The sequence below is a fragment of the Anopheles stephensi genome, chromosome X, assembly GCF_013141755.1.
Source record: "Anopheles stephensi strain Indian chromosome X, UCI_ANSTEP_V1.0, whole genome shotgun sequence".
Taxonomy (NCBI): Eukaryota; Metazoa; Arthropoda; class Insecta; order Diptera; family Culicidae; genus Anopheles; species Anopheles stephensi.
The window spans coordinates 8,825,404-8,841,672 of record NC_050201.1 but is presented as its reverse complement, the minus strand read 5'-3'; the positions used below and the strand labels follow the sequence as shown (position 1 = coordinate 8,841,672).

At 46.5% G+C, this 16,269-nt stretch overlaps 1 protein-coding gene across 4 annotated transcripts in view; it reads left to right on the top strand.

The window, feature by feature from the left end:
• Positions 1 to 16,269, top strand: part of LOC118517447 (muscle-specific protein 20-like) — a 55,983-nt gene that overhangs the window by 33,218 nt on the left and 6,496 nt on the right. For all 4 annotated transcript variants that reach the window (XM_036063589.1, XM_036063593.1, XM_036063592.1 and 1 more), the window contains exon 3: positions 14,552 to 14,763. In XM_036063589.1, coding sequence (XP_035919482.1) covers positions 14,552 to 14,763 — 212 coding nt within the window. The remainder of the gene's footprint in view (positions 1 to 14,551; positions 14,764 to 16,269) is intronic.

Below are 16,269 nucleotides of genomic sequence, written 5' to 3'. Positions count from 1 at the left end.
TTCCGGCTAACGGTCGTTATCGATGCACAGCCGGAAATCCAACGTTTCCGGCAGAGAGCAAAGAGAGAGCTGCGTGAGTCCTCCACGCCGCGAAGTTGAAGAGTCTGGGAGTAAACAACATTGGAGTTCAGAGTCCTATAGCTCTCCATCCATTTGAATCCACCCCAACAAAACCACCAACAACCAACTTGAGTTTGACAGTATAGTCAGTTCACATGAGTTTGAGCCAGTATGGACATGCAGTTGTCAAACTTAGGCTGTCATTCTGAACCACTGCACCAGGATGGCATGCGTGTAGGAGTTAGAACACATTCAATTTGAATATTGGCTAGTTCCGGCTAACGGTCGTTATCGATGCTCAGCCGGAAATCCAACGTTTCCGGCAGAGAACAAAGAGAGAGCTGCGTGAGTCCTAAACGCCGCGAAGTTGAAGAGTATGGGAGTAAACAACATTGGGGTTCAGAATCCTATAGCTCTCCATCCATTTGAATCCACCCCAACAAAACCACCAACAACCAACTTGAGTTTGACAGTATAGTCAGTTCACATGAGTTTGAGCCAGTATGGACATGCAGTTGTCAAACTTAGGCTGTCATTCTGAACCACTGCCCCAGGATCGCATGCGTGTAGGAGTTAGGACATTTTCAAATTGAATCTTGGCTAGTTCAAACTAACGGTCGTTATCGATGCTCAGCCGGAAATCCAACGTTTCCGGCAGAGAACAAAGAGAGAGCTGCGTGAGTCCTCCACGCCGCGAAGTTGAAGAGTCTGGGAGTAAACAACATTGGAGTTCAGAGTCCTATAGCTCTCCATCCATTTGAATCCACCCCAACAAAACCACCAACAACCAACTTGAGTTTGACAGTATAGTCAGTTCACATGAGTTTGAGCCAGTATGGACATGCAGTTGTCAAACTTAGGCTGTCATTCTGAACCACTGCACCAGGATGGCATGCGTGTAGGAGTTAGAACACATTCAAATTGAATATTGGCTAGTTCCGGCTAACGGTCGTTATCGATGCTCAGCCGGAAATCCAACGTTTCCGGCAGAGAACAAAGAGAGAGCTGCGTGAGTCCTAAACGCCGCGAAGTTGAAGAGTATGGGAGTAAACAACATTGGGGTTCAGAATCCTATAGCTCTCCATCCATTTGAATCCACCCCAACAAAACCACCAACAACCAACTTGAGTTTGACAGTAGAGTTAGTTCACATGAGTTTGAGCCAGTATGGACATGCAGTTGTCAAACTTAGGCTGTCATTCTGAACCACTGCCCCAGGATCGCATGCGTGTAGGAGTTAGGACATTTTCAAATTGAATCTTGGCTAGTTCAAACTAACGGTCGTTATCGATGCTCAGCCGGAAATCCAACGTTTCCGGCAGAGAGCAAAGAGAGAGCTGCGTGAGTCCTCCACGCCGCGAAGTTGAAGAGTCTGGGAGTAAACAACATTGGAGTTCAGAATCCTATAGCTCTCCATCCATTTGAATCCACCCCAACAAAACCACCAACAACCAACTTGAGTTTGACAGTAGAGTTAGTTCACATGAGTTTGAGCCAGTACGGGCATGCAGTTATCAAACTAAGGCTGTTTGATTCTGAACCACTGCCCCGGGATCGCATGCGTGTAGGAGTTAGAACACATTCAAATTGAATATTGGCTAGTTCTGGCTAACGGTCGTTATCGATGCTCAGCCGGAAATCCAACGTCTCCGGCAGAGAGCAAAGAGAGAGCTGCGTGAGTCCTCCACGCCGCGAAGTTGAAGAGTATGGGAGTAAACAACATTGGAGTTCAGAGTCCTATAGCTCTCCATCCATTTGAATCCTCCCCAACAAAACCACCAACAACCAACTTGAGTTTGACAGTAGAGTTAGTTCACATGAGTTTGAGCCAGTACGGGCATGCAGTTATCAAACTAAGGCTGTTTGATTCTGAACCACTGCCCCGGGATCGCATGCGTGTAGGAGTTAGGACATTTTCAAATTGAATCTTGGCTAGTTCAAACTAACGGTCGTTATCGATGCTCAGCCGGAAATCCAACGTCTCCGGCAGAGAGCAAAGAGAGAGCTGCGTGAGTCCTCCACGCCGCGAAGTTGAAGAGTCTGGGAGTAAACAACATTGGAGTTCAGAATCCTATAGCTCTCCATCCATTTGAATCCTCCCCAACAAAACCACCAACAACCAACTTGAGTTTGACAGTAGAGTTAGTTCACATGAGTTTGAGCCAGTACGGGCATGCAGTTATCAAACTAAGGCTGTTTGATTCTGAACCACTGCCCCGGGATCGCATGCGTGTAGGAGTTAGAACACATTCAAATTGAATATTGGCTAGTTCTGGCTAACGGTCGTTATCGATGCTCAGCCGGAAATCCAACGTCTCCGGCAGAGAGCAAAGAGAGAGCTGCGTGAGTCCTCCACGCCGCGAAGTTGAAGAGTCTGGGAGTAAACAACATTGGAGTTCAGAGTCCTATAGCTCTCCATCCATTTGAATCCTCCCCAACAAAACCACCAACAACCAACTTGAGTTTGACAGTAGAGTTAGTTCACATGAGTTTGAGCCAGTACGGGCATGCAGTTATCAAACTAAGGCTGTTTGATTCTGAACCACTGCCCCGGGATCGCATGCGTGTAGGAGTTAGGACATTTTCAAATTGAATCTTGGCTAGTTCAAACTAACGGTCGTTATCGATGCTCAGCCGGAAATCCAACGTTTCTGACAAAGAGCAAAGAGAGGGAAAGCATCAGGATCGCATGCGTGTAGGAGTTAGGACATTTTCAAATTGTATCTTGGCTAGTTCAAACTAACGGTCGTTATCGATGCTCAGCCGGAAATCCAACGTTTCCGCCAGAGAGCAAAGAGAGAGCTGCGTGAGTCCTCCACGCCGCGAAGTTGAAGAGTATGGGAGCTAACAACATTGGAGTTCAGAGTCCTATAGCTCTCCATCCATTTGAATCCACCCCAACAAAACCACCAACAATCAACTTGAGTTTGACAGTAGAGTTAGTTCACATGAGTTTGAGCCAGTATGGACGAGCAGTTGTCAAACTTAGGTTGTCATTCTGAACCACTGCCCAAGGATTGCATGCGTGTAGGAGTTAGGTCATTTTAAATTTGAATATTGGCTAGTTCAAACTAACGGTCGTTATCGATGCTCAGCCGGAAATCCAACGTTTCCGGCAGAGAGCAAAGAGCGAGCTGCGTGAGTCCTCCACGCCGCGAAGTTGAAGAGTAGGGGAGCTAACAACATTGGAGTTCAGAGTCCTATAGCTCTCCAGCCATTTGAATCCACCCCAACAAAACCACCAACAACCAACTTGAGTTTGACAGTAGAGTTAGTTCACATGAGTTTGAGCCAATATGGACATGCAGTTGTCAAACTTAGGCTGTCATTCTGAACCACTGCACCAGGATGGCATGCGTGTAGGAGTTAGGACATTTTCAATTTGAGTATTGGCTAGTTCCGGCTAATGATCGTTATCGATGCTCAGCCGGAAATCCAGCGCTTCTTACACAGAGCAAAGAGAGAGAAAGCATCAGGATCGCATGCGTGTAGGAGTTAGGACATTTTCAAATTGAATCTTGGCTAGTTCAAACTAACAGTCGTTATCGATGCTCAGCCGGAAATCCAACGTTTCCGGCAGAGAGCAAAGAGAGAGCTGCGTGAGTCCTCCACGCCGCGAAGTTGAAGAGTCTGGGAGTAAACAACACTGGAGTTCAGAATCCTATAGCTCTCCATCCATTTGAATCCACCCCAACAAAACCACCAACAACCAACTTGAGTTTGACAGTATAGTCAGTTCACATGAGTTTGAGCCAGTATGGGCATGCAGTTGTCAAACTTAGGCTAGCATTCTGAACCGTTTCACCAGGATCGCATGCGTGTAGGAGTTAGGACATTTTCAATTTGAATATTGGCTAGTTTAAACTAACGGTCGTTATCGATGCTCAGCCGGAAATCCAACGTTTCTGACAAAGAGCAAAGAGAGAGAAAGCATCAGGATCGCATGCGTGTAGGAGTTAGGACATTTTCAAATTGTATCTTGGCTAGTTCAAACTAACGGTCGTTATCGATGCTCAGCCGGAAATCCAACGTTTCCGGCAGAGAGCAAAGAGAGAGCTGCGTGAGTCCTCCACGCCGCGAAGTTGAAGAGTCTGGGAGTAAACAACATTGGAGTTCAGAATCCTATAGCTCTCCATCCATTTGAATCCTCCCCAACAAAACCACCAACAACCAACTTGAGTTTGACAGTAGAGTTAGTTCACATGAGTTTGAGCCAGTACGGGCATGCAGTTATCAAACTAAGGCTGTTTGATTCTGAACCACTGCCCCGGGATCGCATGCGTGTAGGAGTTAGAACACATTCAAATTGAATATTGGCTAGTTCAAACTAAAGGTCGTTATCGATGCTCAGCCGGAAATCCAACGTTTCCGGCAGAGAGCAAAGAGAGAGCTGCGTGAGTCCTCCACGCCGCAAAGTTGAAGAGTCTGGGACCTAACAACATTGGAGTTCAGAATCCTATAGCTCTCCATCCATTTGAATCCACCTCAACAATACCACCAACAACCAACTTGAGTTTGACAGTAGAGTTAGTTCACATGAGTTTGAGCCAGTATGGGCATGCAGTTGTCAAACTTAGGCTAGCATTCTGAACCGTTTCACCAGGATGGCATGCGTGTAGGAGTTAGGACATTTTCAATTTGAATCTTGGCTAGTTCAAACTAACGGTCGTTATCGATGCTCAGCCGGAAATCCAACGTTTCTGACAAAGAGCAAAGAGAGAGAAAGCATCAGGATCGCATGCGTGTAGGAGTTAGGACATTTTCAAATTGAATCTTTGCTAGTTCAAACTAACGGTCGTTATCGATGCTCAGCCGGAAATCCAACGTTTCCGGCAGAGAGCAAAGAGAGAGCTGCGTGAGTCCTCCACGCCGCGAAGTTCAAGAGTATGGGAGTAAACAACATTGGAGTTCAGAATCCTATAGCTATCCAGCCATTTGAATCCTCCCCAACAAAACCACCAACAACCAACTTGAGTTTGACAGTAGAGTTAGTTCACATGAGTTTGAGCCAATATGGACATGCAGTTGTCAAACTTAGGCTGTCATTCTGAACCACTGCCCCAGGATTGCATGCGTGTAGGAGTTAGGACATTTTCAAATTGAATCTTGGCTAGCTCAAACTAACGGTCATTATCGATGCTCAGCCGGAAATCCAACGTTTCTGACAAAGAGCAAAGAGAGAGAAAGCATCAGGATCGCATGCGTGTAGGAGTTAGGACATTTTCAAATTGAATCTTTGCTAGTTCAAACTAACGGTCGTTATCGATGCTCAGCCGGAAATCCAACGTTTCCGGCAGAGAGCAAAGAGAGAGCTGCGTGAGTCCTCCACGCCGCGAAGTTGAAGAGTCTGGGAGTAAACAACATTGGAGTTCAGAATCCTATAGCTCTCCAGCCATTTGAATCCACCCCAACAAAACCACCAACAACCAACTTGAGTTGGACAGTAGAGTTAGTTCACATGAGTTTGAGCCAGTATGGGCATGCAGTTGTCAAACTTAGGCTAGCATTCTGAACCGTTTCACCAGGATCGCATGCGTGTAGGAGTTAAGACATTTTCAATTTGAATATTGGCTAGTTCCGGCTAACGGTCGTTATCGATGCTCAGCCGGAAATCCAACGTTTCTGACAAAGAGCAAAGCGAGAGAAAGCAACAGGATCGCATGCGTGTAGGAGTTAGGACATTTTCAAATTGAATCTTTGCTAGTTCAAACTAACGGTCGTTATCGATGCTCAGCCGGAAATCCAACGTCTCCGGCAGAGAGCAAAGAGAGAGCTGCGTGAGTCCTCCACGCCGCGAAGTTGAAGAGTCTGGGAGTAAACAACATTGGAGTTCAGAATCCTATAGCTCTCCAGCCATTTGAATCCACTCCAACAAATCCACCAACAACCAACTTGAGTTTGACAGTAGAGTTAGTTCACATGAGTTTGAGCCAATATGGACATGCAGTTGTCAAACTTAGGCTGTCATTCTGAACCACTGCACCAGTATCGCATGCGTGTAGGAGTTAGGAAATTTTCAAATTGAATCTTGGCTAGTTCAAACTAACGGTCGTTATCGATGCTCAGCCTGGAATCCAACGTCTCCGGCAGAGAGCAAAGAGAGAGCTGCGTGAGTCCTCCACGCCGCGAAGTTGAAGAGTCTGGGAGTTAACAACATTGGAAGAATCCTCCAGAATCCTATAGCTCTCCAGCCATTTGAATCCTATAGCTCAGAATCCTATAGCTCTCCAGCCATTTGAATCCACCCCAACAAAACCACCAACAACCAACTTGAGTTTGACAGTAGAGTTTGTTCACATGAGTTTGAGCCAGTATGGGCATGCAGTTGTCAAACTTAGGCTAGCATTCTGAACCGTTTCACCAGGATCGCATGCGTGTAGGAGGTAAGACATTTTCAATTTGAATATTGGCTAGTTCCGGCTAACGGTCGTTATCGATGCTCAGCCGGAAATCCAACGTTTCTGACAAAGAGCAAAGCGAGAGAAAGCATCAGGATTGCATGCGTGTAGGAGTTAGGACATTTTCAAATTGAATCTTGGCTAGTTCAAACTAACGGTCGTTATCGATGCTCAGCCGGAAATCCAACGTTTCCGGCAGAGAGCAAAGAGAGAGCTGCGTGAGTCCTCCACGCCGCGAAGTTGAAGAGTCTGGGAGTAAACAACATTGGAGTTCAGAATCCTATAGCTATTGAGTTTGACAATATAGTCAGTTTACATGAGTTTGAGCCAATATGGACATGCAGTTGTCAAACTTAGGCTGTCATTCTGAACCACTGCACCAGGAGGGCATGCGTGTAGGAGTTAGGACATTTTCAAATTGAATCTTGGCTAGTTCAAACTAACGGTCGTTATCGATGCTCAGCCGGAAATCCAACGTTTCCGGCAGAGAGCAAAGAGAGAGCTGCGTGAGTCCTCCACGCCGCGAAGTTGAAGAGTCTGGGAGTAAACAACATTGGAGTTCAGAATCCTATAGCTCTCCATCCATTTGAATCCACCCCAACAAAACCACCAACAACCAACTTGAGTTTGATAGTACATTCAGGTCACATGAGTTTGAGTCGGCCGAGTTTGTGCTCCCCAACAAAACCACCAACAACCAACTTGAGTTTGACAGTACAGTCAGTTCACATGAGTTTGCGCCAGCCGAGTTTGTGCTCCCCAACAAAACCACCAACAACCAACTTGAGTTGGACAGTAGAGTTAGTTCACATGAGTTTGAGCCAGTATGGGCATGCAGTTGTCAAACTTAGGCTAGCATTCTGAACCACTGCACCAGGATCGCATGCGTGTAGGAGTTAGGACATTTTCAATTTGAATATTGGCTAGTTCCGGCTAACGGTCGTTATCGATGCTCAGCCGGAAATCCAACGTTTCCGATAGAGAGCAAAGAGAGAGCTGCGTGAGTCCTCCACGCCGCGAAGTTCAAGAGTATGGGAGCTAACAACATTGGAGTTCAGAATCCTATAGCTCTCCATCCATTTGAATCCACCCCAATAAAACCACCAACAACCAACTTGAGTTTGACAGTACAGTCAGTTCACATGAGTTTGAGCCAGTATGGGCATGCAGTTGTCAAACTTAGGCTAGCATTCTGAACCGTTTCACCAGGATCGCATGCGTGTAGGAGTTAGGACATTTTCAAATTGAATCTTGGCTAGTTCAAACTAACGGTCGTTATCGATGCTCAGCCGGAAATCCAACGTTTCCGGCAGAGAGCAAAGAGAGAGCTGCGTGAGTCCTCCACGCCGCGAAGTTGAAGAGTCTGGGAGTAAACAACATTGGAGTTCAGAATCCTATAGCTATTGAGTTTGACAATATAGTCAGTTTACATGAGTTTGAGCCAATATGGACATGCAGTTGTCAAACTTAGGCTGTCATTCTGAACCACTGCACCAGGAGGGCATGCGTGTAGGAGTTAGGACATTTTCAAATTGAATCTTGGCTAGTTTAAACTAACGGTCGTTATCGATGCTCAGCCGGAAATCCAACGTTTCCGGCAGAGAGCAAAGAGAGAGCTGCGTGAGTCCTCCACGCCGCGAAGTTGAAGAGTATGGGAGTAAACAACATTGGAGTTCAGAGTCCTATAGCTCTCCATCCATTTGAATCCACCCCAACAAAACCACCAACAACCAACTTGAGTTTGATAGTAGAGTCAGTTCACATGAGTTTGAGCCAATATGGGCATGCAGTTGTCTAACTTAGGCTGTCATTCTGAACCACTGCACCAGGATGGCATGCGAGTAGGAGTTAGAACACATTCAATTTGAATATTGGCTAGTTCCGGCTAACGGTCGTTATTGATGCTCAGCCGGAAATCCAACGTCTCCGGCAGAGAGCAAAGAGAGAGCTGCGTGAGTCCTCCACGCCGCGAAGTTGAAGAGTATGGGAGTAAACAACATTGGAGTTCAGAGTCCTATAGCTATCCATCCATTTGAATCCATCCCAACAAAACCACCAACAACCAACTTGAGTTTGACAGTAGAGTTAGTTCACATGAGTTTGAGCCAGTATGGGCATGCAGTTGTCAAACTTAGGCTGTCATTCTGAACCACTGCCCCAGGATCGCATGCGTGTAGGAGTTAGGACATTTTCGAATTGAATTTTGGCTAGTTCAAACTAATGGTCGTTATCGATGCTCAGCCGGAAATCCAACGTTTTCGATAGAGAGCAAAGACAGAGCTGCATAAGTCCTCCACGCCGCGAATTTGAAGAGTCTGGGAGTAAACAACATTGGAGTTCAGAATCCTATAGCTCTCCATCCATTTGAATCCACCCCAACAAAACCACCAACAACCAACTTGAGTTTGACAGTAGAGTTAGTTCACATGAGTTTGAGCCAGTATGGACATGCAGTTGTCAAACTTAGGCTGTCATTCTGAACCACTGCCCCAGGATCGCATGCGTGTAGGAGTTAGGACATTTTCGAATTGAATCTTTGCTAGTTCAAACTAATGGTCGTTATCGATGCTCAGCCGGAAATCCAACGTTTCCGGCAGAGAGCAAAGAGAGAGCTGCGTGAGTCCTCCACGCCGCGAAGTTGAAGAGTCTGGGAGTTAACAACATTGGAGTTCAGAGTCCTATAGCTCTCCATCCATTTGAATCCACCCCAACAAAACCACCAACAACCAACTTGAGTTTGACAGTAGAGTTAGTTCACATGAGTTTGAGTCGGCCGAGTTTGTGCTCCCCAACAAAACCACCAACAACCAACTTGAGTTTGACAGTACAGTCAGTTCACATGAGTTTGCGCCAGCCGAGTTTGTGCTCCCCAACAAAACCACCAACAACCAACTTGAGTTGGACAGTAGAGTTAGTTCACATGAGTTTGAGCCAGTATGGGCATGCAGTTGTCAAACTTAGGCTAGCATTCTGAACCACTGCACCAGGATCGCATGCGTGTAGGAGTTAGGACATTTTCAATTTGAATATTGGCTAGTTCCGGCTAACGGTCGTTATCGATGCTCAGCCGGAAATCCAACGTTTCCGATAGAGAGCAAAGAGAGAGCTGCGTGAGTCCTCCACGCCGCGAAGTTCAAGAGTATGGGAGCTAACAACATTGGAGTTCAGAATCCTTTAGCTCTCCATCCATTTGAATCCACCCCAACAAAACCACCAACAACCAACTTGAGTTGGACAGTAGAGTTAGTTCACATGAGTTTGAGCCAGTATGGGCATGCAGTTGTCAAACTTAGGCTAGCATTCTGAACCGTTTCACCAGGATCGCATGCGTGTAGGAGTTAGGACATTTTCAATTTGAATATTGGCTAGTTTAAACTAACGGTCGTTATCGATGCTCAGCCGGAAATCCAACGTTTCCGATAGAGAGCAAAGAGAGAGCTGCATAAGTCCTCCAAGCCGCGAATTTGAAGAGTCTGGGAGTTAACAACATTGGAGTTCAGAATCCTATAGCTATCCATCCATTTGAATCCACCCCAACAAAACCACCAACAACCAACTTGAGTTTGACAGTACAGTCAGGTCACATGAGTTTGAGTCGGCCGAGTTTGTGCTCCCCAACAAAACCACCATCTCATCTTTAGATTGACATTAGAGTCAGTTTACATGAGTTTGAGCCGGTATGGGCATGCAGTTGTCAAACTTAGGCTAGCATGCTGAACCGCTGCACCAGGATGGCATGCGTGTAGGAGTTAGGACATTTTCGAATTGAATCTTTGCTAGTTCAAACTAATGGTCGTTATCGATGCTCAGCCGGAAATCCAACGTTTCCGGCAGAGAGCAAAGAGAGAGCTGCGTGAGTCCTCCACGCCGCGAAGTTGAAGAGTCTGGGAGTTAACAACATTGGAGTTCAGAATCCTTTAGCTCTCCATCCATTTGAATCCACCCCAACAAAACCACCAACAACCAACTTGAGTTTGACAGTAGAGTTAGTTCACATGAGTTTGAGTCGGCCGAGTTTGTGCTCCCCAACAAAACCACCAACAACCAACTTGAGTTTGACAGTACAGTCAGTTCACATGAGTTTGCGCCAGCCGAGTTTGTGCTCCCCAACAAAACCACCAACAACCAACTTGAGTTGGACAGTAGAGTTAGTTCACATGAGTTTGAGCCAGTATGGGCATGCAGTTGTCAAACTTAGGCTAGCATTCTGAACCGTTTCACCAGGATGGCATGCGTGTAGGAGTTAGGACATTTTCAATTTGAATATTGGCTAGTTCAAACTAATGGTCGTTATCGATGCTCAGCCGGAAATCCAACGTTTCCGGCAGAGAGCAAAGAGCGAGCTGCGTGAGTCCTCCACGCCGCGAAGTTGAAGAGTCTGGGAGCTAACAACATTGGAATTGAGAATCCTTTAGCTCTCCATCCATTTGAATCCACCCCAACAAAACCACCAACAACCAACTTGAGTTTGACAGTACAGTCAGGTCACATGAGTTTGAGTCGGCCGAGTTTGTGCTCCCCAACAAAACCACCAACTCATCTTTAGATTGACATTAGAGTCAGTTTACATGAGTTTGAGCCGGTATGGGCATGCAGTTGTCAAACTTAGGCTAGCATGCTGAACCGCTGCACCAGGATCGCATGCGTGTAGGAGTTAGGACATTTTCAAATTGAATCTTGGCTAGTTTAAACTAACGGTCGTTATCGATGCTCAGCCGGAAATCCAACGTTTCCGGCAGAGAGCAAAGAGAGAGCTGCGTGAGTCCTCCACGCCGCGAATTTGAAGAGTCTGGGAGTAAACAACATTGGAGTTCAGAATCCTATAGCTCTCCAGCCATTTGAATCCACCCCAACAAATCCACCAACAACCAACTTGAGTTTGACAGTACAGTCAGTTCACATGAGTTTGCGCCAGCCGAGTTTGTGCTCCCCAACAAAACCACCAACAACCAACTTGAGTTGGACAGTAGAGTTAGTTCACATGAGTTTGAGCCAGTATGGGCATGCAGTTGTCAAACTTAGGCTAGCATTCTGAACCGTTTCACCAGGATCGCATGCGTGTAGGAGTTAGGACATTTTCAATTTGAATATTGGCTAGTTTAAACTAACGGTCGTTATCGATGCTCAGCCGGAAATCCAACGTTTCCGGCAGAGAGCAAAGAGCGAGCTGCGTGAGTCCTCCACGCCGCGAAGTTGAAGAGTCTGGGAGCTAACAACATTGGAATTGAGAATCCTTTAGCTCTCCATCCATTTGAATCCACCCCAACAAAACCACCAACAACCAACTTGAGTTTGACAGTACAGTCAGGTCACATGAGTTTGAGTCGGCCGAGTTTGTGCTCCCCAACAAAACCACCAACTCATCTTTAGATTGACATTAGAGTCAGTTTACATGAGTTTGAGCCAGTATGGGCATGCAGTTGTCAAACTTAGGCTAGCATTCTGAACCGTTTCACCAGGATCGCATGCGTGTAGGAGTTAGGACATTTTCGAATTGAACCTTGGCTAGTTCCGGCTAACGGTCGTTATCGATGCTCAGCCGGGAATCGAACGTCTCCGGCAGAGAGCAAAGAGAGAGCTGCATGAGTCCTCCACGCCGCGAATTTGAAGAGTATGGGAGCTAACAACATTGGAATTGAGAATCCTTTAGCTCTCCATCCATTTGAATCCACCCCAACAAATCCACCAACAACCAACTTGAGTTTGACAGTACAGTCAGGTCACATGAGTTTGAGTCGGCCGAGTTTGTGCTCCCCAACAAAACCACCAACTCATCTTTAGATTGACATTAGAGTCAGTTTACATGAGTTTGAGCCGGTATGGGCATGCAGTTGTCAAACTTAGGCTAGCATGCTGAACCGCTGCACCAGGATCGCATGCGTGTAGGAGTTAGGACATTTTCAAATTGAATCTTGGCTAGTTTAAACTAACGGTCGTTATCGATGCTCAGCCGGAAATCCAACGTTTCCGGCAGAGAGCAAAGAGAGAGCTGCGTAAGTCCTCCACGCCGCGAAGTTCAAGAGTATGGGAGCTAACAACATTGGAGTTCAGAATCCTATAGCTCTCCATCCATTTGAATCCACCCCAATAAAACCACCAACAACCAACTTGAGTTTGACAGTAGAGTCAGTTCACATGAGTTTGCGCCGGCCGAGTTTGTGCTCCCCAACAAAACCTCCAACAACCAACTTGAGTTTGACAGTAGAGTTAGTTCACATGAGTTTGAGCCAGTATGGGCATGCAGTTGTCAAACTTAGGCTAGCATTCTGAACCGTTTCACCAGGATCGCATGCGTGTAGGAGTTAGGACATTTTCGAATTTAATATTGGCTAGTTCCGGCTAACGGTCGTTATCGATGCTCAGCCGGAAATCCAACGTTTCCGGCAGAGAGCAAAGAGAGAGCTGCATGAGTCCTCCACGCCGCGAATTTGAAGTTTATGGGAGCTAACAACATTGGAGTTCAGAATCCTTTAGCTCTCCATCCATTATAATGCACCCCAACAAATCCACCAACAACCAACTTGAGTTTGACAGTACAGTCAGGTCACATGAGTTAGAGTCGGCCGAGTTTGTGCTCCCCAACAAAACCACCAGCTCATCTTTAGATTGACATTAGAGTCAGTTTACATGAGTTTGAGCCAGTATGGGCATGCAGTTGTCAAACTTAGGCTAGCATGCTGAACCGCTGCACCAGGATCGCATGCGTGTAGGAGTTAGGACATTTTCGAATTGAATCTTTGCTAGTTGAAACTAACGGTCGTTATCGATGCTCAGCTGGAAATCGAACGTTTCTGGCAGAGAGCAAAGAGAGAGCTGCATGAGTCCTCCAAGCCGCGAATTTGAAGAGTATGGGAGTAAACAACATTGGAGTTCAGAATCCTATAGCTCTCAAGCCATTTGAATCCTCCTCAACAAAACCACCAACAACCAACTTGAGTTTGACAGTAGAGTCAGTTCACATGAGTTTGAGTCGGCCGAGTTTGTGCTCCCCAACAAAACCACCAACAACCAACTTGAGTTGGACAGTAGAGTTAGTTCACATGAGTTTGAGCCAGTATGGGCATGCAGTTGTCAAACTTAGGCTAGCATTCTGAACCGTTTCACCAGGATCGCATGCGTGTAGGAGTTAGGACATTTTCAAATTGAATCTTGGCTCGTTCCGGCTAACGGTCGTTATCGATACTCAGCCGGAAATCCAACGTTTCCGGCAGACAGCAAAGAGAGAGCTGCGTGAGTCCTCCACGCCGCGAAGTTGAAGAGTCTGGGAGTAAACAACATTGGAGTTCAGAATCCTATAGCTCTCCATCCATTTGAATCCACCCCAACAAAACCACCAACAACCAACTTGAGTTTGACAGTAGAGTCAGTTCACATGAGTTTGCGCCGGCCGAGTTTGTGCTCCCCAACAAAACCACCAACAACCAACTTGAGTTGGACAGTAGAGTTAGTTCACATGAGTTTGAGCCGGTATGGGCATGCAATTGTCAAACGTACGCTAGCAGTGATGTAGCATTATGAACCGCTGCACTAGGATCGCATGCGTATAGGAGTTAGAAATGCTATAATTTAAGTCTTTGCCAGTTCAAAATAAATTCTGATCGTTATCGATGCTCAGCCGGAATTCAAACGTGTGCCATTTCGCTCTACAGTATCGGTTTATCGTTATTTCAAAAAAGTTTCGTTAAAGTTTCGGTTATTCGTTTTTGAAATTTAATTAAAATTTCTCTTTTTCTGGCCAAACGACCCATGTTAAACGGAAACACCAACCGGTTTTGAATGTGAACTAATTGCGATTTGTTCTTTGTGCTGGGTGCATTTTGAGCAGGAGCGCATGCGTTTAAGGGATGCACGTAACCCGTACCGTACCGATTGCTGCCTTAGCGGTGAAAGGGCGCGCCACCGTTTTTTTTCTGTTGGAGCACTCTGCCGAACTCGGTTTCGTCGTTCAGAGACGTCAAACCGGTTACGGTTATATGGGAACCAGGGACACATACGTGCAGGAGCTACCATGTTAGAGTTCGTCATCATGGCTGTGTAGTATAGCAAATTAAAGATTGATAAATCCCGTGCATCTTTTCCCCTACTACTTGCAGGTTGCCGGCAAGCGTGATCGCGATCAGGAGCGTGAAGCGCAGCACTGGATCGAGACGGTGATTGGCGAAAAGTTTCCCGCCGGTTACGTCTACGAAGACTGTCTGCGGGACGGTATTCTGCTCTGCCGGCTCATGAATCGCCTGTCGCCCGGCATTGTGCCAAAGATCAACACCACCGGCGGCGATTACAAGATGATGGACAATATTAATCAGTAAGTATATGCGAGTTCCCAAGACAAAACTCAATATTCCTTGTTCAACAGCATCCGTGGGTGTGTCAAAGTAGAAATGAGTTCTCAAAGACCCAAAGCCTCTATAAATAAATGATATTAAAAAAAATCTGCAGCGGTCTAGGCCGTTTCGCGCCAAATAACGCAGCCAAGATTGGGTTGCGGTGACAGGTCGGCAACTGTCAAGTTTGCCCGGTTTCAAAGATAACTGTCATCGTTGTCGGTCGGATTTGGCTGCTTTGCGGTACCGTTGGTACCAGGATCGCATGCACGCGGGAGCATCCCATCCGTGCGATCTGTCCAGCCCGGTCACATTTGCAAACGACGTGGTGCGGGTCAGCAGCGAAATGTCAACCGAGCGTGCGGGATTTCTACGATGGCGCATGCGCGAAAACAGCACTGAAACAGGAAATAACCGACATGCTGCGCATTTGTACGTGGCGAGCATGCGGCAAGGAGGATGCGGTGTTGGGCAGGCAGCCGATTGCTGCACGGCTGGTAGCACGGGTACAGTGTGTGACAGATGTTGGCGACATAGCATTAAAAACTCTCTTAGTTTTTTTTTAATTTCAAACATTTCTTGAATGAACTTGATATTTTAGAAAATTGGTTGATTATGGTTCGGTTTATTTATATATATATATTTATTTATAATTCCAGTATTACGGCATGACGCCGTATTGTCAACACCGCATGTGTTGACGATTACAAATTCACAAATATTAACAAGGCATTTCCTCCCTGTTATTCTGCCTTATCCCGGGCATGCTCGGTTGTCGGTGTGTGGAGATTGCAGTGTGGTTGTTCATGTCTATTGTGGAGGTTGTATTGATGATTTGGTCCGGGTCTATTGCTTTCTGTTGCTGTGTTGGTGGTAGTGTGGTGTGTGGAACGGAACATCCTTCCGTGTAGCGGATCTAGACTGTTACAAAACAAAAAGAAAACAGTAAACAGTAATCGGGACATTACAAACATTTGCCTGCGTACAGTGTTCCTCAAACTGCCCAGCAGTGATAGCCCAAGCTCGATCAAGCCAGCACCGAACTCAGAAGCTATCGGCGAGTTCCATCCCGTAACAGCAGGGTCTCTGCTAATTACGGGGTTGAACCCGCCGACCACATCCGAACCCAACGCCAGCCACGCCGGGCTCGCCCCATCAAGGCTAGACAGAGATGAAGAACACTGTTACAGAAAATTCTGCCTCCCTTCTTACGACAGTGCCGACTTTGACCCCGGATGCTGTTGCTTTGTCAACGGATCACCCGTGGCACTACAAAAAAAAACACTTAACACTTAAGACAAAGACAACACAACGAATAACAAAAAAGGAATGGCGGATATGGTTTGGTAGGATAATGGGGATGTGGAATCAAAGGATAAGACCGTTGTCTCTGGCGAATCGAAAGATGAGCCTCATGTATGCGAGGTCTCTGGTCGCCAACACTTCTCTAATTTCTGTGCCCGGTCGTCTGCCGATGCCCTCGACTG